At 41.3% G+C, this 27,928-nt stretch overlaps 1 protein-coding gene across 10 annotated transcripts in view; it reads left to right on the top strand.

The window, feature by feature from the left end:
- Window positions 1-27,645, top strand: part of CDKL3 (cyclin dependent kinase like 3) — a 118,082-nt gene extending 90,437 nt beyond the window's left edge. For 7 of the 10 annotated variants that reach the window (XR_013336184.1, XR_013336185.1, XR_013336188.1 and 4 more), the window contains 2 exons: window positions 19,726-19,891; window positions 26,055-27,645. Coding sequence is in view for 3 of the 10 variants with exons in the window: in XM_077768922.1 (XP_077625048.1) it covers window positions 26,055-26,087 (33 nt within the window). In the remaining 7 variants the exon portion in view is untranslated. The remainder of the gene's footprint in view (window positions 1-19,725; window positions 19,892-26,054) is intronic. The other 3 variants (XM_077768923.1, XM_077768921.1, XM_077768922.1) reach the window with 1 other exon arrangement.
- Window positions 27,646-27,928: the final 283 nt, after the last annotated feature.

Genomic DNA, 27,928 nt, shown 5'->3' with positions numbered 1-27,928 from the left:
GGGGGTGTGATGTAGTATTTCACTGGGGTTTTAATTTGCATTTCTCTGATGAAAAATGACTGAGTCCCTTTTCATATGCTTTTTGGCTTTTTGTATATATGGATTTTTTGCCCATTCGAGACTTCTGTTCATTTTTAATGGATTGTTTGTCTTATTTGTTGACTTATAGGGTTTTTAAATCTATTTTGAATACAGATCCTTTATTGATAGAGAATGTTTTTCTAGCATATAAGTCTGTAGCTTGCCTATTCATCTTTCTTCTTTTTTTTAAGTTTATTTATTTATTTTGAGAGACAGAGAGACTGAGAGAGAGCATGAGCAGGGGAGGGCAGAGGGAGAGTAGAGAGAGAACCCCAAGCAGGCTCTGTCAGCACAGAGCCCAATGTGGGGCTGGAACTCATGAAACATGAGATAATGACCTGAGCTGAAATCAAAAGTTGGATGCTTAACCGGCTGAACCACCTGGGTGGCCTTACCTATTCATCTTTCTAATGGCATCTTTTCATAAGTAGAAATATTGAATTGTGATGAAGTCCAACTTATCAATGTTTTCTCTAATGGCTCATGGTATCTATGAGCTAAAAAAATTTTACCTGCCTCAAAGTTGCAAAGATATTCTCCTATGTATTTTTCTAGAAGTTTTACAGTAATAATGTTTGACTGATTTAGATCTAATTTCAAATTAATTTTTGCATATGGAAGATAGTGGAAGTTGAAGCTCATTATTTCCCCAATCAAATATCCTATTATTATTTTATTACCATTCATTAAAAATACTTTTCATTTCTCCCATTTCATTTATATGACACCAAGGTGTGTGTGTGTGTGTGTGTGTGTGTGTGTGTGTTAGAAGTGGGACCCAAAATTGAATACAAATCATAACAAATGAATAAAATAATCACACTGGAGAGAGTAGAAAAGAAAAGAACTAACCTAAATAGCTTTAGAAAAGAGTATTTTGCCTATGTACTTGCTATAAAGCTAAAATCAAAAAGAACAATACACAAATACTGTACTCTAGTTAGCAAAGTTGTGTTTCACAGGAGCATGTGTTAGCAATTCTGAAACTTTTATGTATATTATGTACATTCTAGGATTGAGCAAATAAGTATATTATGGAATCAAATCATGGTGTTTATGAGATATAGTTGTATATATGTGTTTTCACATATGTATTTATATTTTTCTTAGTTTTTTCCTGCTGACACATCTCCAGCAATGAGTGCATCTAGTGCCTACATCTTTACTTCCAAATATTTTTCTTCAATAAAAGATGACAAAGCTCTTTGGAGAAATGGCTGATTCCAGGCCTAGGGTAGGGAAAGTAGATGATAAACCTGCAGCATCTTTTTGTGCCAGAAAGTACAAGAGTCCTCTCAAAATTATTTTGAAAGGATACAGATTCCAATTGAAAGGAGGTTTTAACAGTCAACTCTGAAACAATAGGAGCAACAAAACAAATAACGACGCCAATGGAGTATAATGTATAAATAAAAATCAGTATCTATGAGTCTATATACATATAAATAAGTAATTGAAAAAAATAACTAAGGGGGAGAAGACACAGCTCTTTCTTAAAGTAGAATTCCATTTAATGAATGTAAAAGGAATGATGGAAAAAAATCATCGTTTGCCATCACACTAATAGTTATTGCTGACAAGAGTCATTCATGGATGCTAAAACTAAATAAGATATTTGCATTGTGTCAAAATGTCTCCCACAAGATACTTATTAATTACAAATGGAAGAGAGTAATTTTTCAGAGGGGAAACTTGCTGGAAAACACCTTAGTAAATTGGTCAAAGTGAATATTCTGTTATGAGACAAATTGACCTGATTTACCACCTGACAGGATGTAATGAAAATAACCACATTATTTCCTTGATATTTCTACCAAAAATACATGACCTGAATCTAAACTTTAGGAAATATCAGAAAAACTAAAATCTGGAACACTATACAAAATGACTGGCCTGAAACGTTCAAAAGAGTTAGGCCTTGAAAGTCAAGGAAAGACTGAAGAACCTCCATACTGGAGGAGAAAGAGATGTGAAAGCCAAATATAACATGTGATCGCTGACTGGAGTGTTTTGCTATGAAAGATATACTGGGACAATTGGAAGAACGTGAATGAGGTCTCTGGATTTGATGATAGTGATATATATATATTTTTTAATGTTTTATTTATTTCTAGGAGAGAGAGAGACAGCGTGAACAGGGGAGGGTCAGAGAGAGAGGGAGTCACAGACTGAAACAGGCTCCAGGCTCCGAGCTGGCAGTCAGCACAGAGCCCGACGCGGGGCTCGAACCCACGAACCGCGAGATCATGACCTAAGCGAAAGTCGGACGCTTAACCGACTAAGCCACCCAGGCGCCCCAATGATAGTGATATATTAATGTTAATTTCCTGCTTTTGATGATTGTATTGGAACCCTTGTTCACAGGAGTTGCATAGAAATTCTAAGTTATTTGAGGCATCATACCAGCAATTTAGTCTCAAGAGGTTCAGGGAAAAATGTTCTTTGTACTATTTTTGTAACTTTTTTATAAGTTTGAAATTATTTCAAAATGAAATAGTTTGCATTTAAATAAATGCAAATAAATGCAAATAAAACATTGCAAATAAAACATCAGCATTATTTGCATTAGCCCCAAGCTGGAAACCATTCAAATGGCCATCAACAGTACAATGGATAAATGAACTCTAGTGTATTCATGTAGTGAAATATTATATATAGCCACAAAATGAACAAACTATGCCCACATACAACAACTTAGATGCATCTCATAAATATAATATCAAACAATAAAGCCAAATATAAAAAAGAATACATACTACATTATTCTGTTTTCATTAAGTTCAGAAACAGGTAAAACTGATCTGTGGTGACAGAGGTCATGATGGTGGTTACCTTCTGGAAAGCAGGAGACTCTGACTGGGAGAGGCTGGTGACTCATGGGAGAGTCACCCATGATCTGTTCACTTTGTGATAATTTGCTGAAGTCCTATGATTTTTGTGTGTATGTGTGTTATGGTTTTTATAAAAGTTAGAGAAGAGTTGTGATATTAAGAAGGAAATATGTTACTTCAAATATTTCTATCAGAAGAGAATATATTAAAATGAATGAATTAAACACCAACTGAAGAAATTTTTAAAAGAACAGAATACAGCTAAAATAAAAGGGATGAAGTAATAACTATAAGAACAGAAATTCATGAAATGAAAAGAGGAGATATAATAGAGAATATAATACAGAGAACAAGGCCACAAGGTAATTTTTTTATTTTTTTTTAATTTTTTTTTTTTACAAATAGTTTGGCAAATTAGTTTCCACATAACACTCAGTGCTCATCCCCACAAGTGTCCTCCTCCATGCCCATCCCCCCTCCCCCCCACATCCATCAGTCCTCAGTTTTTGTCAGCATTCAAGAGTCTCTCATGGTTTGCCTCTCTCCCTTTCCCCCACCATTTTCGCCCCACATGGTAATTTTTTGATAAGACTAGTAAAATTGACAAGCCTGTCATGAAATGGATCAAGAAAAATGGGGAAGAGGCAGCAGGCCAGGAAAGAAATGTGAAGGTGGCTGTAAGTACTGACACAGTTGAGATAAAAGCAAAATAGAACAAAACAGTAAGAGAACATTACCAGCAACTTCAGGCAAATAAATTTGAAATTTTAAATGAACTAGAAGAATTTCTGTAAAATATTAGTTAAAACTGACTCAAAAATAGACAGAAAACCTGAATGATACTATAACCAAACAAGAAAAAGAATCGATTGTTGGGGCGCCTGGGTGGCTCAGTTGGTTAAGGGTCCAACTTTGGCTCAGGTCATGATCTCGTAGTCTGTGAGTTTGAGCCCTGTGTCACGCTCTTGTGCTGACAGCTCAGAGCCTGGAGCCTGCTACAGATTCTGTGTCTCCCTCTCTTTCTGCCCCTACCCCCTCGTACTCTGTCTCTCAAAAATAAACATTTTTTAAAAATAAAAAAAAAATAAGAGAATCAATTGTTAAAACACCAGGCCCAGAGAGTTTAACAAATATGTTCTTTCAAGGGTGCCTGGCTGGCTCAGTCCGTAGAGCATGAACTCTTCATCCCAGGATCGTGAATTCCAGCTCCACATAGGGTGTAGAGCTTATTTTAAAAACAAAAACAAAAATGAAACAGTATGTTCTTTCAAACATTTAAGGGTGAGATAATCCCCAAGTCATATAGCCCCTCCAGAAAGTAAAAAAAGGGGAACATATCCCAACTCATCATATGAGGCTATAATGTAATCTCTACCAGGACAGAGATATTTTTCTCTTTTGTTCATGATGTGACCAAATGCCTAGAATAGTGCTTTGTATATAGTGGGCATTCCAAAAAATTTTTGTTCAGTGAACGTATATGTGGAATAGTCTTGAAACTAAAGCCAGGCAAGATCAGTAAAACAAGGACAATCTCACTTACAGCTGCAAAAATCCTAAACACAATATTAGCAAGCAAAATCCAGAATAAATAAAAATGGTACTGTATAATAATGAAGTTGGGTTTGTCCCAGAATACAAGGTTGATTAGGAAACCTATTGCTTTAGTCTACCACTCTAACAGATCAAAGAGGGAGAAACACAGTTCTTTTAGACAAGTCAAGGCAGGTCACAATTAGGAAATTACATAGTTTATATTATTATATCTAAAATATATAGTAAATTCCCTTAAAAATCAGTAAGGAAAAGACAGCATACCTATAAATGAGCAAAGGACTAAATCAGATATTTCACAAAAGCAGGAAGACGAGTGGGCAATAACATGACAAGAGACTCAGCTTCATTAATAAGCAGGGAAATGGAAATTAAAACCATAGATTCACCTCACTCAGTAGGCAAACTAATTGTCAATACCAAGTGTTAGTAAGGACACAAAGCACTGGAATCTCTCATACACTGCTGGTGGGAGTGTACACTGGGGCAACCACTGTGGAAAATCTGGCCTTATCTAGGTCAAGTTGTAGATGGACTTACCCTATGCCCAACTGTTCCTCTCCTTGGTGTTTACTGTAGAGAGAGTCTTGCACATAGACTTCAGGAGATGAAGGTAAGGATGTGTCCAGCAGTGTTGTTTGTTATAGCAAAAACTGGAAACAACCCAAATGTCCATCAGCAATAGACTGGATAAATAAATAGTAATTTAGTGCACACAGAGTTAAAATGAATGAACTACAAAACATACACCAACATCAATACATTTCATAATATCTCTCACTAAAATAAGTCGAGGGGTGTCTGGGCGGCTCAGTCAGTAAAGCATCTGACTCTTGATTTTGGCTTAGGTCATGATCTCACAGTCGTGAGATCAAACCTCATGTCGGGCTCCACACTAGGCATGGAGCCTGCTTAAGATTCTGNGACGCGGGGCTCGAACCCACGAACCGCGAGATCATGACCTAAGCGAAAGTCGGACGCTTAACCGACTAAGCCACCCAGGCGCCCCTATGCAACACTATATCTTAAATACACAATATGTGATTAGATTACAGAAAGTCCAAGAAAGATAAACACAAACTTCAGGATAGCAGCTCTGTCTGCTGGGAATGTGAACAGAGAGTGTACCAGGAACCTCATTGGTCCTAGTATTGTCAGATTTCATGAGTCATGGTTCAAAGGAGTTTGTTTTATCATTATTATTATTATTATTTAAATATGCTAATTATATTTTTGTCAGCATGTTTTTTTTTATAATAAAAATATTTTAGGAGCACCTGGGTGGCTCAGTCGGTTACGTGTCTGACTTTGGCTCAGTTCATGATCTTGTGGTTTGTGAGTTTGAGCCCCGCATTGGGCTCTGTGCTGACAGCCCAGAGTCTGGAGACTCCTTAGATTCTGTGTTTCCCCCTCTCTCTGCTCCTCCCATGCTCATGTTCTGTCTCTCAATAATAACTACAAACGTTAAAAAATTTGTAAAAAATATTTTAACAAAAAAAGAAGCAAGTTTCATAAGCTGAGGATTGGGGTAGCGATGGGTATTGTTCTAAAAGTCAACACAGGAAGTGCAGGGCTCTTCCAGAACATCCCCACAGATGATTATCCAATTTCTGTTTCATTTTTTTTAACTCTAATTTTTATGTGTGCTTCTATTGTGAAATATTTAAAAAATACAAAAGTGAATAGAGAATAATATAATAATCACAAATGTTTATGACCTTATATAAAAGTAGTTGAAGCCCTTTGTGTAACCCTCCCCAATTACATTCCCCTTCCTGCACCCCAATAACCACGGTTTGGAAATTTCTGTCATTCCCATGCTTGTCTTCCTAAGTTTTTTCATGTAACCTTAGGAGTTGGTATTGTATCACTTGTATTGTTTGGCATTTTATATAAACATCATTATTCACACTTTTCCCCAACATTTTTTAAAGTATTTATTTATTTTGAGAGAGAGAGAGAGAGGGAGAGAGAGAGAGACAGGATCCCAAGCAGGCTCTGCACTGTCAGCACAGAGCCCACTGCAGGGCTCGATCTCATGAACTGAGAGATCACGACCTGAGCCAAAATCAAGAGTCCCCAATGCTTAATGGACTAAGGACCCAGGTGCCCCTCCCCAACATTTTTTAAATGTTTATCCATGTTGATGTGGCAAGTTTTTTTTTTCTTTTTTAATCTTTACTCATTTTTGAAAGAGTGTGAGTGGAGGAGGGGCAGAGAGAGAGGGAGACACAGCATCTGAAGCAGGCTCCAGGCTCTGAGCTGTCAGCACAGAGTCCTATGTGGGGCTCGAACGCACAAACTGTGAGATCATGACCTGAGCTGAGGTTGGNTTTTTTTTTTCTTTTTTAATGTTTATTCATTTTTGAAAGAGTGTGAGTGGAGGAGGGGCAGAGAGAGAGGGAGACACAGAATCTGAAGCAGGCTCCAGGCTCTGAGCTGTCAGCACAGAGTCCTATGTGGGGCTCGAACGCACAAACTGTGAGATCATGACCTGAGCTGAGGTTGGACGCTCAACCAACTGAGCCACCCAGGTGCCCTGCAAGTTTTTTCTTTTTTTTAAGTTTATTTATTAAAATAATCTATACACCCATTGTGGGGCTCAAACTCATGATCCTGAGATCAAGAGTCACATGCTCTAATGACTGAGCCAGCCAGGCACCCCAGCAGGACTCTTTGTATCCAGCTTTAATTTAGGTTTCAAATGCTCTAAAATTTATTTATTTATTTATTTATTTATTTTAAGTTTTTAGTGTTTATTTATTTTTGAGAAAGAGAGAGAGACAGAGTGCAAGCTGGGGAGGAGGAAGAGAGAGAGGGAGACACAGAATCCAAAGCAGGCTCCAGGCTCCAAGCTGTCAGCACAGAGCCCTACACGGAGCTCGAGCCCACAAACCATGAGATCATGACCTGAGCCAAAGTTGGACGCCTAACTGACTGAGCCACCCAGGCGCCCCTAATGCTCCAAAATTAAAAAAAAATTTTTTGTTGTGGGAAATTTCAAAAGTATGAAAGAGTAGACAGAGTATCACAATGGCCCTCCATGTACTTATCACCCAGATTATCCATTATCAACGTGTGGTCAGTTTTGTTTCGTGTATTTCCCCACTCATTTCTTCCCCTTTTATATTATTTTGGAGCAAATCCCTGACATCATTTGATCCTTCCCTAAATATTTCAAAATGTTATCTCTAAAAGCTCAGGCCTCTTCCTACAAAGGCATAATTCTATGTCTTTATAAAAGTTATTAACACTTTGTTAATGCACCATCAACTATTCAATCAGTGTCCAAATATATTTCTCATATTTTTACCCTCTGTTTAAATCAAGCCTTTGTTTTAATTTTTTAAATTGCTGATGTGCTGCTCTGCACAAGACATTGAGTGAAGTTGTCTTGAACATGTGTTGGGCTGAAGATCTCATTCTGAGTGGAGGGCAGCTAGCTCAGTCCATTGATGGGCTGAGGATCTAGACTTGTTCAGGTGGCTTGTGGAAACTGACAGCCATTTCCACAGATACCTGGTTTCTATATGACTGGTAATCGTTTAACTCTGTGATAAAGTTGGTTTTGGGCCTTTTATAGACCCTGTGTCAAGACCTCCTGTAACACACTTTTATTCTTAACACCCCATTAGATGGCTATGCAGTTACTCAATATTTACCATGTCAAGGAAGATCTAAATATACTTCTTTGTTGACTGGTAATTCATGCTAAGCAAATACTGATTTTGTCATCTTACCATTCTTGTTCTTTCTTGAAACTGAAGAAGGGTGCGGGATGAGGTGAAATTGTAAGGTGATGACAGAATGATTATAACCTAGAAGATACTCTACAAAGGTATAGTTTTCATACAACCAGCAGCCCTCATCTCTCACATGTTTTACTTCTGTATTCAGTATACTGACAGTTTTTCCTTAGTCGGTCCGTCTAACATTCAGACTCTCTCGTCCATCAGTTGGCCTAATGCAGTCTGGTACCCTCTTCCAGGTCCATCATGCAGGCTTGAAAGTGGTGCTCTCATTGTCGGCACCCTGGTGCCTATGTGACACTTTGAATATTTTACTCTTTTGTGGGGACAAAACCAGAAATTATTTGGAGTAGAAACATGAAGTTACTGATGCTAGTGATTAGAAGCATCCGTCTCCTGAGTGTGATAACATTGAGTCAAAGCTGAGCCCTGGAGGGCCACTAAAAGCATGAATCTTTAGTCCCATCTGGACTCTTAGTCACATGCCAGATAACACGCTCAGTTGTAAAGAAAGGAAAAAAAGGAAATACCTACAAATGTTGGAAAATAAATTGTTTAATACTATGATGTTTTTAGCTTTCCGGGAATTAACTGTACTTAAAACATTTAAGCCCATTGTTTGACCGTACATCTGGCTTTTGAATCTGTATTCAGAAACACAGAACTGCCCCTAATTGGGTAATGCTTCCTCTCTAACCCTTCCCCACGGAGCTAGAATTCTGGAGGTGTAGTGAGAAAACCAGCCTTACCTCCCACCCCCAACCCCGCAGCAAGGTTGTACTGCTCAGCCAGCCTGGAGTGGGGGCCGCGGGAGGAAGGGGGCATGGTCTGCTCTATCCCGGAGAACAAACCGGCCACTCCTCTTTCCTTAGCCGCTCAGAGCACTCACCTCGGGCGGAGTCGTCTTGATGGCACACGCCCAGCCACACGGTCAAAGTATGCTGTCCAGCTGCATTGTTTCCTGTTGTAGCAGGTGCTATAGGTGTCATCTTCTGGTATTTGGGCGAGGCAGGAACCCTAGCAGTCTGACTTGAAGTCTTATTGACACTGGGAACACAGCACTGACCTAAAACCTCATTTAGTACAAGACAGAGGACTCCTTCAGTGATTAGGACTGCTCCTTTTCTGCAGCCGAAGCCCAGTCGGAGACGGTGACCTCAGGGTTTTGACTATCTCCAGGCTGGGTTACATGATGCAGCATGGTTGTGCGGCCTTCACGGAGTCTTCTGCCCCTGGATTACAAATACACCAGGAATGCACATAACAGTTGCATCACCAGGGAAAGGAGGCTTAGAAGCGTTTCTAGCTCTGTGCCATATCTTAGGTCTAACACTTTGTGTACTTGTTTTGGCAAAAGTTTTGGGAGCAGAGGAAATCCTAGTTGGATTGTATCATTTCGATCTCAAAAACATCACTGATAGTACCTTTCCCTGGATAGTTCCTCAAACCCAGCTGTGTTCAATTGTATTTGACTACATTTGTTCTCAAGCAGTAAATTCTGTTTAGCGATCAGGAAAATGGTCCTTGTATTAAAATGTAGCTCATACTTAGAGATTCTTCTGTAAAAGAGACCTTAGGGAAATAATATAATAATAATGAACCACAACTTTATTGAACAAACAATGGTGAATCGTATTTGGGTTGTCAATGTCTGTTTGCTAATTAGATGTTGAGCACAACTTGCGTGACAAAGACCCAAGTTTTCTTCATTTTTTTATCCCTATGGTGCTTACTACATGGCAGGGATTCAACAGCGTAGAACAGAAAAGATGTGTATCAGAATAATAAAAATAATACAAGACAGAAAGTTGTGCTGAGAAAGAGGTATGAATGATCTGTAGGGTTATGGAGGAGAGATGATCTTCACTGGGCGAATTGTAAAGGCTTCAAGGGGTGGTGTCTCTTGACAGACAGATGGACCTTAAAAGACTGAAGTAAGAGCTTTAATATATTGGATATTTATTCGGTACCAGGCAGTGAGCTAAACATTTTACCTGCTTAATCCAACCTAATCCTCCTAACAACTCTACAAGAAAGGTGCTTTAATCATTACCCTTTTATGATTTTAGAGTTGGAGAAACATGTGGCTCAGGCAGAGTAAGTGATTTTATCAAAGTCACTCAGCTGGTAGGTGACAGAGCCAGGATCGGAACCAATCTGACATGAAGGTTATGCTCTTAAACACTGGGCTATACTGTCCCGTACGTTTAGACGTGAATTCAGTGCTTCATTGTTTGATAAAACTTGGCTTATGTTCTAAAAACATTTACTAGCTGATAGGCCAGAAAATAGAGTATGTGGATAGTAGAGAGCAGTGAGGAATGAGGATTTTCCAGTAAGTCAGGGACTGATCTCAGAACTTAGAATGCTATTTTCAAGACCTAGGGGTTTTGGGAAGGTGCTGGAAGCATTAAATGAAGTGGCAGGACTAGGTAAGTGCTTAAGAAGGCAACTCGGTGTGAAGGGGGAGGAGAGGCATGCAAACCAGTTAGGTGACTGTTGCAGTAGTGGTGCAGGAGTGAAAAGGCATGCACAGCCCCAAGAATATGTGATTGCCTCCTGCGAGCCTAGTTGAGATTGTTTCATTTTAAGAAAACAAGACGTTCAAAGCTCTAGTCTCACAACATGAGAGAGAACATGAATTAGCTTTACAAAATGTGCTCTTTTGGAAAACTTTAAAAATAGGATTTGATTTAGGGAATTTTTTGTGCATAAATCTTTGGGAACTGCATAAACTTACCTCTGTGTTTATGTAATATTCTTTTTTAATTAATTTTTTAAATGTTTATTTTTGAGAGAGAGACAGAGTGCGAGCTGGGTGGGTGCGCGTTGGGGGGAAGTTAGAGAGAGAGGGAAACACAGAATCCGAAGCAGGCTACAGGCTCTGAGCTGTCAGCACAGAGCCTGATGCGGGACTCGAACTCATGAACTGGAAGATCATGATCTGAGCCAAAGTTGGACGCTCAACCAACTGACTGAGCCACCCAGGCGTCCCTGTTCTTATGTAACATTCTTAAAGGAACATCTGTCAATCAGTACAAAGGAATATAGGGAGTATGTATATATCTCTCACAGAAAACCATCCCCACCCCCTTTTTTTAACATGACTACTTTCTTTTCAATTCCTTGTGAATGACACTAAAGGTTATCACGGTTCCAATAAATTCCTATAATATTTCCAAAGAAACAGAAACCAGTAGATTTAGGCATTGGAAAACTCTCAGAGACTGTTGCTTCTGGATTGTTCATTGGATTTGCAAGTAATTCCCTCATACACGGTGCTCACTTACATTCCTGAGCTATCTGTATAGCTCTTGAAGGAACGTGTGTGACACCATGACATTGGCTAATGACATGGAGCCTCCTCTAATCCAAGAGAATTTCTCATAAGGAGGCAGACTCTAATTTTCCTTCCAGGGGGATTTCATCTCATGATTCCCCACTCTGAGGTGCAGAATAAACAAATTTAAGAAATTAGGTTGATTATGAGATTCCATCACCCACTCTCTGAGGTTTTATTGGCTAAGCTGGCATTGAGTGCCATTTCATTGTACAGTCTGTGGGAATGGCAGTATTTCACACCTCTCCACTGGTCAACATCTTTCTTTTTTCAAAAATTTTAAATGTTTGTTTGTTTGTTTGTTTGTTTGTTTAGAAAGAGAGAAAGACAGAGTGCTAGCAGGGCAGGGGCAGAGAGAGGGGGAGACATGGAATCCGAAGCAGGTTCCAGGCTCTGAGCTGTCAGCACAGAGCCTGACGTGGGGCTCAAACCCACGAACTGTGAGATCATAACCTGAGCTGAGGTCAGATGCTCAACCAACTGAGCCACACAGGTTCCCCAAACTATACACAATTTTTAAATGATCACTCTTTAGATTTTGGGTTGCATACTACAGTGAAAAAGAAATGTTAATGAATTGTTCCTAGAAAAATGTGCATACCCAGTCATTGCTCTTCTTAATGCATAGTACACTAGTCAGTCTGTCCCCTGTCTTCTCCAAGCCTACACTAACTCTGTAGAGCTGTGATTAGTTTCTTATGCATTTGCCTGTGCCTTTTATCTATATTCCTAGAGCTTTTTCTCCTCTGCCTTGTCTCTTCCATTAGATTCGTAATCTCATCATGGCAGGACTTTCCATGTAACCAGCCCTTCATCCGTGGTAGTATGATTTCTCAAGAATGATAAAATAAAATGTTAAAGATAAGAATGGAGATCATAGGGGCACCTGGGTGGCTCGGTTAGTTAAGCGTCTGACTTCAGCCCAGGTCATGATCTCATGGTTCGTGGGTTTGAGCCCCGCATCCGGCTCTGTGCTGACAGCTCAGAGCCCGGAGCCTGCTTTGGATTCTGTGTCTCCCTCTCTATCTGCCCCTCCCCTGCTTGTACTCTGTCTCTCTCTCCCTCAAAAATAAATAAACATTAAAAAAAAAAAAGGAGATCATATAGTGTAAGCCACTATTTTTCATAAGGCTTGCAAAGGGTTGGTGATTATCTAAATGTTGGCGTATGTGTCAGGAGCATCTGAGTCCAACTCAGATACAACAGTGATTCTCCCTGAAGCTGGTGGGGGGAATACATCCTACTTTTTCTTCTTGTAAATCAGAAATAATTTGGTCTCAGGATAGAGAAGGGAGGGAAAAAGGGAAGGAAACAGAGATGAGAGAAGCAGCCGTGTTCCCCCGTGAGCCAGTGATTATTCCAAAATTCGTCCCCAAATGATGGGGACCATAGACCTGTCCCCCAGTGGCTGTGCTCAGAGCCCTAGGTCTGTGTCTTATTGGTGTGGCTCTAACACAGCTCTAATTCTTCAAGGTAGGTGAAGTTGTCACCAGAAGTCTTCTGCAGCAACTGCAACCCCTTTTCCTCTTTCAGACTACAGTTGTGGAAAATTTTCTTGGCGAGAAAGGTCAAAGCATCATTTTAAAGGTTATCCAGAGGTCCTGAATGTGCATAGACTTGCTCCAGGTCATATAATTATGCAGCATGGCCCATGGTAGACAGCAGGTCTCAGCACTGTTGGTCAAGTCCCCACCTCTTGGAAGTTCGTTTTGAAAATTTTAGTCAGATAAGAAGTCAAACAATATTGGGGTGCCTGGGTGGCTTAGTCGGTTAAGCGTCCGACTTTCGCTTGGGTCATGATCTCGCAGTTCATGGGTTCGAGCCCCGCGTCGGGCTCTGTGCTGACTGCCAGCTCGGAGCCTGGAGCCTGTTTCAGTCTGTGACTCCCTCTCTCTCTGACCCTCCCCTGCTCACGCTGTCTCTCTCTCTCTCCTAGAAATAAATAAAACATTAAAAAAAATTTAAAAAAAAGAAGTCAGACGATATGTTAAGTGCCCTATTTAAGAACTCTGGTCTGTCAGGGCGCCTGGGTGGCTCAGTTGTTTAAGCGTCCAGCTTTGGCTCAGGTTATGATCTCACGGTTCTTGAGTTCGAGCCCCGCATTGGGCTCTGTGCTGACAGCTCAGAGCCTGGAGCCTGCTTCAGATTCTGTGTCTCCCTCTCTCTCTGACCCTCCCCTGCTCATGCTAACTCNAGAACTCTGATCTGGGCCTTCACAAGGAACTGTAGGGCAGGTGGCTTACCTGTGGAGGTGTCTGAGTGAACCGCTGTGGGGAAGTGGTGATGTCATCAGCCCTTTCTGGCCTCCACACTGAAACTGGAACTACATTCTTGGTTAGGAAATAGAGGAAGTGAAGCAGATTCATCATTGCTTAAGTAGCCTGGTATGCGGAGCTGGGATTTTTCAATTCTCTAGCTGTTGATTGATGCAACAGGAGGAAACTTGCTTATGCACACGCGGGGCCCCAGCTGAGAAGGGCGGGGAACTGCCAGTTGTCAGAATGAACCCATTCACCCATGTGCTCCTAGAAGCTCACTGGAAATTATGGTGGGCTCCTGTCTTCTCTAGCATTGCTCAGTTCCTCCAGGATGTTTTCTTTAGGAGAAACCTTTTATACTAGTTTTGTGTGGATAATTGCCAAATGTAGCTCTGATACAAGAACTAAGATTTATTTGATTATTTGAACATTTCTTAACATTTAAGATTCCCCTTCCTCTTGAAAGAAAATTAGGCCACCTGGATGGCTCACTTGGTTGAATGTCTGACTTCAGCTCAGGTCATGATCTCACGGTTTGTGGGTTCGAGCCCCATTTCGGGCTCTGTGGTGACAGAGACTGGAGCCTGCTTCAGATTCTGTGTCTCCCTCCCTCTCTGCCCTTCCCACTCTCATGCTCTGTCTCTCTCAAAAATGAATAAACATTAATAACAACAAAAACAGTGGTTAAGAAAACCAACAGTGAACACATCCATTCTCCAGGAGCTCAGGAGAGCAGACATAGCAGGTTATCTGAGCTCTGGAAATCCTAAACAGGCTCTCAGCACTCCTTTTTCCTCTAGGAGTAGGTTCTTCTTTGGTTGTTAGGAATAAACAATTCAGCTTGCAAGAGCAACTAGCCATTCTTTGGAAGTGTTACCACGTGTATAAGGAAGCTGGCCCTTCCCTCCCTGCAGGCGGGCATGCCTTGAGTCCAGACTAGCACTGTGGAATGGGATGAGGTTCCCATCCTCCTGTTCATGGCCTAACCCAGCCTGGATTTTCCTCTTTTGTCAAATACATCACCAGGAAGAAGTCAACTCAAATCTCCTTTGCCTTAATCTGGGCCAATTTCTTCTTGATGAGTTGTCTGGTGACACAATAACTTCTTGATCATTATCCCCTACCATTCTCCACCCCCCCCATCATTATTAAGTAGCTATTCCTTAAGTTATTTTTAAAGGTTGTTTATTATTTATTTTTTATTATGTAATCTTTATGCCCAATGTGGGGCTCAAGCTCATGACTCCAAAATCAAGAGTCACGTGCTTCACCGACTGACCAGCCAGGAGCCCCTCTTAAAACTTTTCTTATGAGCCTGAGCTTCTCAGAATAAAGATACTTTCATTTCTTTTTTAAAGGTTTTATTTATTAATTTTATTGTTTATTTATTTTTGAGAGAGAGAGAGAGCACGAGTGTGGGAGAGGCAGAGAGAGAGAGAGACACACACACAGAAACCAAAACAGGCCCCAGCCCCTGAGTTGTCAGCACAGAGCCCAACACGGGACTCAAACTCACGACCAAGATCATGACCTGAGCCAAAGTCGGATGTTTATGACTGAGCCACTCAGGTGCCCCTGGTTTCAGTCATTCCTAATGATAAAAGCAGGGGCCTGGGCTGACAGGCCTGGGAGAGATGCTGACTTTGGATTCACATTCTGTAGAAGGCACCTCAGACCTCTTTAAAGGTCATTAAACATCAACAAGCCAATGACATGATTTAGTGACTTCATGATATGGGGATGGGAAGCTAACCAAGAGACACTGTGGGTACAGGTAAGCTCCAGGCCCCTGATGAAGTCATGTATTTCTGGTGGGAGGGATGGAAAGGGATGAAGTTATGCCGGAACCATCTGAGAAGGATGAGTCAAGTCTCAGTGGGTGGTGGATGCCTTGTCCTATGTGAAGCAGCCAGGTCATTTGTGAATCTCTGTATCTTTCCTGACATGTGGCAGCCATCTGTAGGTTTTAACCTGTACTCCTCTTTCTGTTGTTGTTGTTTTTTAATGTTTATTTATTTATTTTGAGAGAAAGAGAGAATGTGCACACGGGAGACATAGGGGGAGAAAGAAAGAGAGAGAGAGAGAGAGAGAGAGAGAGAGAGAGAGAATCCTAAGCAGGCTCCACGCTCAGTATGGAGCCCGACTTGGGGCCCGATCCCACAAAGCATTAGATCATGACCTGAGCCAAAATCCAAAGAGTTGGACGCTTAACCGACTGAGCAAGGTGTCCCATGTGTTTCTCTTCCTAAATATGAAGCTTATGTTATGGTTTTTATGTCATAGGTCCACTTAGTGGTCCATATTTTCCAGACCCTCATGTTTGTTAATTAATGCATACAACTGATCTGTACTTTTGTTCTTCTGCATTGTTTCAAAGCTCACCCTTGTGTGTTCACAACTGCATACATTAACAGTAATGATGATGGTATTTACTGTGGCTCACATCCATGTGTGATTGACTGTTATCCAGGCTTATTTTTTTTGAAAAGTTTTAGTGTTTATTTATTTTTGAGAGAAAGAGAGAGACACAGCATGAGCGGGGGGGAGGGGGGTGCAGAGAGAGGGGGAGACAGAATCCAAAGTAAGCTCCAGGCTCTGAGTTGTCGGCACAGAGCCAAACACCGGGCTCAAACTCACTAACTGTGAGATTATGACCTGAGCTGAAGTCAGATGCTTAACAGACTGAGCCAACCAGGTGACCCTAACCAGACTTATATTAAATACTGAAGTGTAGTTCTAAATTCACAAGCATAATCCAGAAATGTAGTTATAGTTTGATTTTTGACGTTACCTTTCTTCCAGAAATCTGAAAATCCCATTGACTTTTTTTCTGAAAAAAATTATAAATTAAGACTTCTGTCTTCTTCTAGAAGTTCTCCTTGTGATTATCCTCATTGGACAGGTGAAAAAAACATTGGCATGAAAATAACAGCTTTCGATATAACTTAGGTGTTTCATTTACCTCCACACACAGTTATTTTTTTTAATGTTTATTTATTTTTTAGGGAAAGAGACTGAGGGGGTAGGTGCAGAGAGAAAAGGGGACAGGGGATCCCAAGCAGACTCTGTGTTGACAGCAGCGACCCCGATGTGGGGCTGCTGTGAGGTCATGACCTGAGCCAAAGTCAGATGGTCAACCAACTGAGCCACCCAGGTGCCCCCTCCACAGAGAGTTATTTTAAGAGGGTTTAGATCGGAGCACCTGACTGGCTCAGTCAGTTGAGTGTCTCACTTTGGCTCAGGTCACAATCTCATGGCTTGTGGGTTCGAGCCCTGCATCTGAGCTTTGAGTTGGGCTCTGTGCTGACAGCTCACAGACTGGACCCTGCTTCAGATTCTGTGTCTCCCTCTCTCTCTGACCCTCCTCTGCTTGCACTGTGTCTCTCTCTTAAAAATAAACAAACAATAAAAATGTTTTTTAATTAAATGAATTTTTAAAAAAAGAGGGTTTAGGTATATCTGAATGGTCACCAAGAATTTCTGATGGATTTGAAACCTGACCTACTTAAAGGAATTGTTCTGGGTGGTTGACTTCTGGCCTGTCCAGGTGGCCTTGAGAAAGAACTGTCAGTTCTTATTTATGTCGGCCCCGGGACATTCACCAAGGGGCAAAGGCAAGATGGCTCAGGGCCGGCTGTCCACTATTTGTGGCAAAGCCACTCAGAGCTACTGCCCTGCAGATATGAAGCCTGTTGCCTTTCTTCCAGAAATCTGAAGATCCCGTTAACTCTTTTCTGAAAAAAATTACAATTTTTTTTATACTTCACACGTGTCCTGTGACAATAGGACATTAAGCATTAAGAGAAAAGATGTTTCTCTGCCGTCTCCAAGACAGAGTGAGGGATTAAATTACTTGCACCCTTTGCCTTGGCCTCAGGCAGGTATATCTGCACTACCACCGTGTACTGTAGCCATGTCTGACTCCCCAGTTCCTGTGCAGGTCATAAACTAGCCATGGCACTCCCACATACTGCATCAGTCCAAGTATAAAGTGCTCAAGCAATGCAGCACTGCTTGATCAAATCAAGTAGACACAGATCCTATGATGAGATTTCTGTAGTCAGTTGACAACCATCCCCTTTCTTATACTAACCAGGAGTGATGTTGCAAACAGCTGAAAGCCAGTGGAAGTGAGAAATGGGGTATGTTTGTTGGCAGGGCCACCTCCTACAGTTTGTACCCTGAACGAGACTCCACCTGAGAGGGGGGTGAGTTGGGGTTGAAACCGAGTCTGGGCTCCACCTTGCCACACCTTGCATTTTACCATGGGGCAGTTTTCTCCAAGACGAAGAGGTACCTTTTCTAATGCACTTAAAGACACCGTATGGGTGAGAGGTTGTCTGAAGAAATTGCTCCACAGGTTCCAAATGGGTCACATATGAGGCTGCTCATGGCAGCATTGTTTTGGGTGCTGGGAAGTTACAGGCACTGGGGGTGCCCATTTCTGGAGTATTCTGCAGCAGTCAGCAATGATGGACTGGATATGCACATAGCAATGTGCGTAGGTCTTAAAAACAAAGTATGGAGTGGAAACAAGACAGGGTGAGATCTGTAACACAGTGCTATCATGTAAGTTAAAAGACACACAAACAAGACAACAACACACATGCACATGAACACAGACAGGGCAAAAAATATATTAAATGTATTAGAATGGTTCCTTGCAGGAAGGAAGGATAGGAGTGAGGAGTGGGAATAGGAGAAAACACAGACACACATACCTAAAAGAGTGGCCTTGTCTGGACAAGTAGGTAATGTGCCATGAACTGAAAAGTGCGATTAATTTAACCCTCTACACCTGAGGCCTAATAAGTTTTTTAAAAATTCGGTGCCCTGAGCCTTGCCATTTGAGGTATTCCTCACCACCAGCATGGTCAGATCAGTGTAATCACCACATTTTAATAATCTCATTGACGGAGAATTATACCTGGACTTGTATGAGCCTCATTATAACATACCTGCCCTTATCAAACTCAGGGATGTCTGATGCTATCCTGGTCCTTAAAAATCTTTGGAAGTTAACTTGCCTTATCTGTATTATTTTACCTTCCTCATAGCCATAAACAGAAATGAGAATATTTACTTCCCTAGGGATTTTTTTTTTTTTTAAATAACAGCCTTCTTGCCCAGCATGGAGCACAACAAGGGCTTGAACTCATGACCCTGAGATCAAGGCCTGAACTGAGATCAAGAGTCAGATACTTAATCAACTGAGCCATATAGGCACCCCGATTCCCTAGGAATTTAATCAATCTATAAAAGCTATGTTAATGAAGAATAGGGACTGCAAAGAAGAAGAGAAAAAAAACCCACAACAAAACAAAACAAAACAAAACACACCTGAATTCTGTTTGGACTGGTTTCCACTTTTTGCATTCAGCCAAGGCTTGCAGCAGATAGGTCAGAATGGGTGTATCGTCATTGTGACACAGCATATAAGCTTCTTTCAAGATTCATCCGGAACATTCTAGATGAATGCAATCAGAAAGTAACTGATGCATAAAACTTGTACCATTTAACAAATATATGAATAACTCCAGCACCAGTTTTGAGATACTTCTTGGTCAACTCTGTGCAGCTTAAACCAAAAAAAAAAAAAAAAAAAGACCTAATATTCTTCAGAGTAGCATAAAGAGCATACCCTTTCAATAGTGTCTGATAAGTGTTAAGTTAGATTGAATGACCTTTTGCTATCCATTAAGGGACACCTCTTGCCCCTGTGGTATCTTACATGTATAAGAACAGGTGCCTCTTCTTCCCGGCAGCACAGCCCCACAGTCAGGCACAGCTGTAGCAAGTGCTGCTGGGTCTCAGCCTGGTAACATCATTGGTTCTTAAGGGTATAATCTTCACAGCTGTAGGACATGGTCCTGCAAACAAATAAGCTCCCCCACCTTTCTCTCTTCCACTAGGTTTCCATGATTTGCAACTCTATTCTGGTTGGTGTTGGAAAGGCAGGCTTGAATGACCATCCTAGTCCCAAGTAGAGCAACAATATCTGCCATCCCACATGCTCTTCTGGAACTTTGCCCTTGCCTCTGTAAAGCTGGAGTTTGATTCTACTCTCTTTGAGTCTGGGTAAGCTTCAGACTTGCTTGCAACCAATACAACACAACGAAAGTGACAAGATAATTTCTGAGGTTAGGTTATAAGAAGTGATATGGCATCCACCTTGTTGCCTGGAACACTTGAACTTGGAGCCCTCAGCTGCTGTGTAAGAAATCTGACTATTCTGAGACTACCAAGCTGCGAGAAAGCCATACCATGTGTGAGGCTGTGTGTAGGGGCTCTGGTCACAAGTCCTAGTTTTTGAGTGCTCCAGCCTCAGACACCAGACTTGTGAGTAAACAAACCTTAGATGCCTCTAGCTTTCAGTTTTGAAGTCTTCACCAGACTCTGAATCTCCTCAGCTCAGGCCCCAGATGCCTTGGAGCAAAGAGCAGCCATTTTTACTGTGCCGTTTCTGAATTTCCAACACATGGAATCCACAAGCACAATAAACTGGTGCTTGTTTTATGTTACACAGCAATAGTAACTAAAATACCTATTATCGTCAATAACACCAAAACGGAGAACAATAAAAAAAGGAGAGGAAATTGTTGTACATTTAAAATTAAAAAGTATAAACTATAGATTACAGACAAGATATATCAACAAATACAAATGACAGTGTTTGTCTCCTGATTAGAATAAACAATGACAAAGGCACCTGGGTGGCTCAGTCAGTTAAGCGTCCAACTTCGGCTCAGGGCACGATCTCACCATTCATGGGTTCAAGCCCTGCGTAGGGCTTTGTGCTGACGGCTAGCTCAGATCCTGGAGCCTGCTTCAGATTCTGTCTCCCTTTCTCTCCGACCCTACCCTGCTCATGCTGCCTCTCTCTCTCTTTCAGAAATAAATAAAACATTAAAAAAGAAATTTAGGATAAACAATGACAGACATTTGTGAAAATCAGGACAAATTGACCTCTGACTGAATACTAGATGATATTAAAAAATTATTGTTAATTTTAAAGATGTGATAAAGTGGTTATTGAAAAAAGATTTATTTGTTACAGATACATACTGATGTATTTACTTATGAAAATATTTGATTTGCTTTAAATTGGATTTAAAATGGAGACGAGGGGAGGATAGGGTACAGATAAAACAAGATTACCATTTTTTAAATGTTTTATTTTATTATTGAGACAGAGAGAAACAGAGCATGAGTAGGGGAGGGCCAGAGAGAGAGGGAGACACAGAATCCGAAGCAGGCTCCAGGCTCTGAGCTGGCTGTCCGCACAGAGCCCAACACAGGGCTCGAACCCACGAACCATGAGATCATGACCTGAACCAAAGTCGGCGCTTAACCGACTGAGCCACCCAGGTGCCCCCAAGATTGCCATTTTTTAAATTAAGTTAAATTTAATTAAAAGAATTTTAATGTTTATGCATTTTTGAGAGACAGAGCATGAGTGTGGAAGGGGCACAGAGAGAGAGTGGAAGGGAGACACAGGATCCAAAGCAGGCTTCCGCTGTCAGCATAGAGCCTGAAGTGGGGGTCGAACTCACAAACCACAAGATCATGACCTGAGCTCAAGTGGGCCACCCAACCAACTGAGCCACCAAGGCGCCCCTAAATTTAATTTAATTTTAGAGAGAGGGAGGAAAGGAGAGAGAGACAGAGACAGAGACAGAGAGAGACTCTAAGCAGACTCGATGCAGGGCTTGATCCCAGGAGCCTGGAATCATGACCAGAACTGAAATTAAGAGTCAGATACTTGGGGCGCCTGGGTGGCTCAGTTGTTTAAGCGTCTGACTTCTGCTCAGGTCATGATTTCATGGTTGGTGGGTTCGAGCCCTCTTTCCGGCTCTGTGCTGACAGCTAGCTCAGAACCTGGAGTCAGATGCTTAACTAACTTGAGCCATCCTGGTGCCCCAAGATTGCCATGTTTTAATAATTGTTGAAGGCAGGTGATAGGTATATAGAGGTTTATTATCTCTACCTTTATGCATGTTTGAAACGTCCCATAAGAAAAAGTTTGTCAGGGTGAGACTCGAAAGGGGGATTTACTTGTTCTCTGTCTTGTTCTTCCAGGCTGTGGTTATGTGCTAACAGGCGCTAAAGATTTAAATAGATTGCCCTACTAGAAGCATGATGTCTGTGTACTCCTGGAAGCTTCTTGAGACCTGGGGCCCTACACCAACGTGGGGTTTCAGGCAGATTTCAGGGCTAAGGAAGAAAGCATATTCTCAGGCAAATGTTTTAGATACTCCTCAAATCAGTGTAACTTTGGGAGGCTGGACTTCCCCCTAAAGACCGTATTTTCTTTTCTGATTATACCTAGTTCAGCCCTAGGTATACAGGTGGACATCCATGAATTCCTGGTTATTCCTCACTGTTGAGGATTTATTCATCAGCTTACTCTGAACATTAAGGAGTGTTGAATTTTAAACTTTGAGAAATATCTGTCACCAGAAAGACAGGCAAATAGGCTGCATGTTGCTATGCAGATGATGTACTTTGGAAGGTCCTTGTGTTTGCTTGCAGGTTCCTTCCTTTGAATAAAAACTATTAACTCATGCTGCAGCCTGCTGCTCTCTGCTCGGCTTTGGCTATGTCACTAAGCCCAAAATAGAAAGTTCTTTTACTGCAGAGCAGGGAAAGAGGTTTAAATTTATCAATTCAAATAACAAAGGGAAGCATTATACTGGCTCTTCTGGGGAGGGGTGGTGTAGGGAAGAGATAATGCTTGCTTCATCAAGGAGGAGTGATCTGACACTGGCAGAGTTTGGGACCAGGAGACAAGCTTACACTGTGGTGATTTGGGCTGGTTTCCCATCCTGGCTCCCCTTCCCTCCTTCCAACCATGTCACCTCTTTTAGGACATGGAAAAGCAGCTGAGCCACTGGGGAATCAGTCCCAGAAATGTCACTGAAGTTATCAGACTGGAAACAATTCTCTGAGCCAAACCCTTTCTCTCTTGGCTTTTAGAGGAGTCAGTACCTTGCAACAAAGTTACACAGCAGGGAGATGTATCTTTTTCTTATCAAATGGTCAGAATTTTTTGATGATCCCTAGGGTTGGAAAGAGTTTGTGGAAATTGGCATTCTTGTATTTTGCTGGAGGGAGGTAGACTGAGCCAGCCCTCTGGAGAGCCACCTGACGGCTGGATCCGTGGTATACCAGAGACTGTGGATCTAGAGGCTCTTTCATTTATAGCTGGTGGGAGTGTAAATCAGGTCCATAGACTCTTCGTGCATGTACAACAGGGGACATTTCTAGTATAATGTTCATAGCAGCAGTGTGAACAAGAGTTAATCCTAGAAACAATGCACTTATGTGGGTGAATTTTAGCAAAGAGAATGGAAAAAAACAAATCCCAAAAGATGACGTACAGTTTGATGTCCTTTTTATAAAGCTAAGGACAGTTCTGAAAATTTACTCTTTAGGAATATATACACATAGAGCAAAACCACATCAAAAGAAAAGGAAATGAATTTATGATTCAAAATGGTTCCCTTGGGTGGGGAACACAGGAACATGGTGTGGAAAGACTTATGCTTCAATAGTGGTTATTGCCGGGGCTTTTGTTTTGGTTTGTGGATTGACAGGCACTGAATATGTTATTATAATTAATGAATTGGGTGCCTGGGTGGCTCAGCTGTTTAAGCGTATGACTCTTGGTTTCTGCTCAAGTCATGATCTCATGGTTTGTGACTTTGAACCCCTCATGGGGCTCCGAGCTGACAGTGCGGAGCCTGCTTGGGATTCTCTCTCTACCTCTCTCTCTCTGCCCCTTCCCTGTTCATGCTTTCTCTCTAAATGAATAAATAAACTTTAAAAATAAATTTTAAGAAGTAATGAATTTACCATCAAAATTCACAAAACCAGGTCATCCAGTACCGATTATGGGAGTGTCAGAATAAAGGATTCATTTTTTTAAATATGAAAATTTTATTGGAAAGAGGAAATATGACATACAATTAAGTATAAGGTTGATGAAATGTATTACATTAACAACCTTTCCTTAAGGAACAAATACAGACTTATAAAGAAAGAAGCTGGAAGCTTAGAACAGGTTTCCATATACAATTTCCAAGCAGTTTTAAGTAACAGGATCTCAATTTGCATAAATTATACAGATCATTGAGGGAAAAGTGTATTGGTTTGTGGATATTTCTGATCCTCAGTTCAGGTGCCTTGAAGATCTCTTCTACCATGATCCCAACTCTGGTGGTCCTGATCCTGTTCTAAATAGGTTCTCTCGATCCACAGTGGACACTTAACCATAAGAACACATCACGAGAAGGATTTTTATTGTTCATTGTGAATTTAAAAAATTCCATGTGCTCTTACATGAACTCCATGGTTTTAGAGATGGCTGTTTGAACCAAACCTAGAAGAATTTTTCCGTTTGGGGTAGTGCTCAAGTCACATGCACACACATGAAAAGAGTTTGAAAATGGCATCAGAATATGTGCACAGCATCTTTATTGATAAGTTTCCAGTCTTCATCCAATTTATACCAGACATTAAAACAAAACAAACAAAAACAGAGTATATATCCTTTGGCACAGTCACCCCACTTCTAAGCATTTGTCTTAAGGAATAAATAAAGATGCACACAGACATTTGTAAACAGGACACGTACCATGGTACTTATAAAAATAGGACACAATCTAACTGCCAAACTAAGGATTAGTTACATAAATTGGGCTACATTGATATGCTTGAAAACTAGGTAATCATTTAGAATTATTATTTTCTGGAGGGTGTGGGTGGTTCAGTCGGTTAAGCGACTGACTTTGGCTCAAGTCGTGATCTCGGTCGTGACTTTGAGCTCTGCAGTGGGCTCTGTGCTGACAGCTCGGAACCTGGAGGCTGCTTCGGATTGTGTGCCTCCCTCTCTGTGCCCCTCCCCAACTCACACACTGTCTCTCTCCCTCTGTTTCTCTCTCACACACACAAATAAACATTAAACAACTTTTTTTTTAGAAGTAATCTTTTCTAAGAATATTTAACTACATGGGAAAAAGGCCATGATATATCAGTTGAATAAAACATTACAGAACAGACACATACAACATGAACTTTAGTTCATAGTTTTTAATTTCTGATAATTAAATATCGGATACACACACACACACACACACACACATATATATGGGCACCAAGAAAAGCTGACAAGGCTATACATCAAAATGATTGTAGCCCTCATTTCTGGATGTTATGATTGTTTCTTCCTGAAACTTGCCAGCAGTTCACAAATTTTCTGCAGTGATCATTAATTCTTCCACAACCAGAAATAGTTTTATTATAACAATAGTTAATAATACTAGCTAATGTTGTTGGAATACTTGTTATGTGCTACAGTGTTACATGGATTAATTTCTTTAAAGCTTAAAATAACCCTATAGTGATGGTGCTAATATGATCCCCATCATATGAATGAAAATACTGATGTTTAGGGGGTTAAATATCTTTGCATGAGGACACAGAGGCCATAAGAAGTTATGCCTTGAATCAGGCTTTTGTAGGGGGTTCTTCAAAGGATGGGCCTGATAGTAGGGTCTTGGTCTCCCTGGTGCAGGATGACTGTACCAGAGAGAACCATCTCCCTGTGAGCAGTACTGGGAATTGAACAGCCTGCTGTAGAACCTGCAATCCACACGGAGAAAGAGGCTCCCAAGGGGTGTCTGAGCCTGAGCGCACACAAGGCAGCCAACTATCAAATATGGGTTGGGGTGGGGGAAACACATAGGGAAGCCAGGGAACCCAGCCTCAGAGGGTTTCTGAAGAGCCTCTGTGGGAAACCTCAGGGCAGAGATGTTTTACTCATGGCTCTGACCAGCTGTGATCCTCAGTAGCCAGTGTAGGATTGGCCTCTAGAGCCTTAGGTGGACAGGAGGAGAGTGCTCTAGGGATGGGGCAGAGCCAGGGACTCAGCCGCGGTCTCTTTTCATCACTCATGCTTTAAATATAAGCTCTGATGTGATCAAGGTGCCAGAGATAACATGCCTTTCTCAGGCTAAGCAGGCAGGATTTGGTATCCAATTTGGACAAGACAGTGGAAAATAGACTCAGGGGGAAAAAATCCCTTGGCTTCAACACGAACACACGGGAGCTGAAGAATTTGACACCTTAACATTGTAGAATAAACAAATGTAGACATAGTTTCCTATGTTTTCATAAGAACATCTAGAATAGATATGATTTAACAGGGAGTGACTTTAACAGCCAGTTCTTCTCTTCTCAGCTGAAGAATTCTGGATTATCCTTTAAGATGTAGCTCAAGCATCAGCTTCTGTGGAAGTACTTCCCAAGCCGCCCCAAGCAACAAGGCCGTTTCTCTTCTGTATGTTTAATAAATGATATGTGTACCTGTCGGAATGCCTGTCTTCCACTGCTGGAGCGTGAGTTCAGTGGACTGTGCTTTATGCATCCCCCATTTTTCCTGTACTTCTTCCCCTCACCTGTCCTCCACATGCATCTCTATGCCTGTCATGTGGTAAGTGCCGATTAAATGTTGCTTTTGGAAGGGAGAGCTATAAAGGCTTGGGGTGTGGTCTTCTAGAATTCTCAGAGCTGGGAATCAAACCCCTTTTTGCATCTACAATACTTGAGAGAATCTGATTAAAGCTAAGAAACTTTCCCCAGGGAAAAAAGCATATACAAAAGAAAACTCCCAGTTGAATAGCAGTAAATGCTCTCTCTCTCTCTCTCTCTCTCTCTCACACACACACACACACACACACACAGGGAAATCGGAGTTTCTCTGTATTTCTTACAACTACATGAAAATATAAAATTGTCTCAATAAAAATATCAATAAAAGAGAAAATTTCTATAAATTATCCTCTGAGAGTTGATGGATCCCCCTGAATCCACTCATGAATCCTAAATTAAGAGCTCCCCAGTATGGTCCAATCTCTATGCTGTTTGATGGGGAAACTCATGGGAAAAGACGTGCTCAAAGTCATACAGATTGTTAGTGGCAGAGGTGAGGATGAGCCCAGCACTTTCTCCTTACACTGCAGCTGGTTTCTGGGAAGAAGAGTGCTGTCCACGTGCTGTTGTTTACTGGAGTAAAAGGCAAGGCTAACCCGATATTTCCTGTTGTGGAGAAAAAGCAGGGCAATTCATTTTCAGAACTGTTTGGTCTCTTTTTTCTTCTCCTTGCTTCCTAGGCTGCCTATGCTCAGCCTTTGGATGAGGAAGGATCTCCTTCCCAAAGAAGGTGCCTTGGGAATGTGCTGTCCAGGGGCCAGCAGGCTTTTTGCTTCTGCATAACAGAAGAGCCAAACCAAGTATGCTGGACAAATGGAGGAGTAGGAGAGAAAGAGAGGAAAAAGGATGAGAGTACATCAGAGAAAAGACAGCAGAAGGGCATGGTACAAGAAGGCAGTGGTGGAGGGCAAGAGATGGAAGTATTTAGGGAACAGGATTGATGGGGTGGGCTAGACCACAGGCCACTCACTACTAAGCTGCAACCTTAAGGACATAGATTATTGGTCTATCCTTGGAGATTGGTAGGCACTGAAAGTGTCAAATGGTTCAGTGGTCAAGATCTTCCATTCATGAAAATCATTTGTGATTTGATGCTGAAGGCTTTCTAGTAGGACTTTGGACTTTGGGCACTGAAGCCAGACCAAGTTTGAATCCCAGCTCCTCTGATTACTAGTTATTTTACCTTATACAAATTACTCAGTCCCTTTATAGCTCAGTTTCATCTTGTAAAATGGGGATAATAATATTACCTGACTCAGGAGTTGTGAGGGACATAATACATGTAAAGCACTCGGAAGAGTGCGTAAGTGTTTAATAAATGCTGGCCTTATAACTGTTAACTACTTGACGGAGACTCATTTCCTATTCCTTCCTCCTCCAAAGATGGAGAAAACTGATTAACATCCTTCCTTTAAAAACCATCCACCAACCTGTAGGCACTAAATTACCCATCAGTTTTCTCTTTTCTGCAAATGGTGTCTGTTCCTTCTTTTGTTTGTGGACCTAACTCTATTACCATCTACCGCAATTTAAAGATGAGCATATAAGTACCTGGTCATTGGGGATGGGTCTCCCTGCCTGGTATTCCTTCTAACAGCTTAGGGAATGGACACTCCTGTCAAG

Source organism: Crocuta crocuta, unplaced genomic scaffold (genome assembly GCF_008692635.1).
Source record: "Crocuta crocuta isolate KB4526 unplaced genomic scaffold, BGI_CrCroc_1.0 scaffold64, whole genome shotgun sequence".
NCBI classification, from domain to species: domain Eukaryota; kingdom Metazoa; phylum Chordata; class Mammalia; order Carnivora; family Hyaenidae; genus Crocuta; species Crocuta crocuta.
The sequence above is the reverse complement of the archived record's forward strand: the minus strand, read 5'-3'. Positions and strand labels throughout refer to the sequence as shown.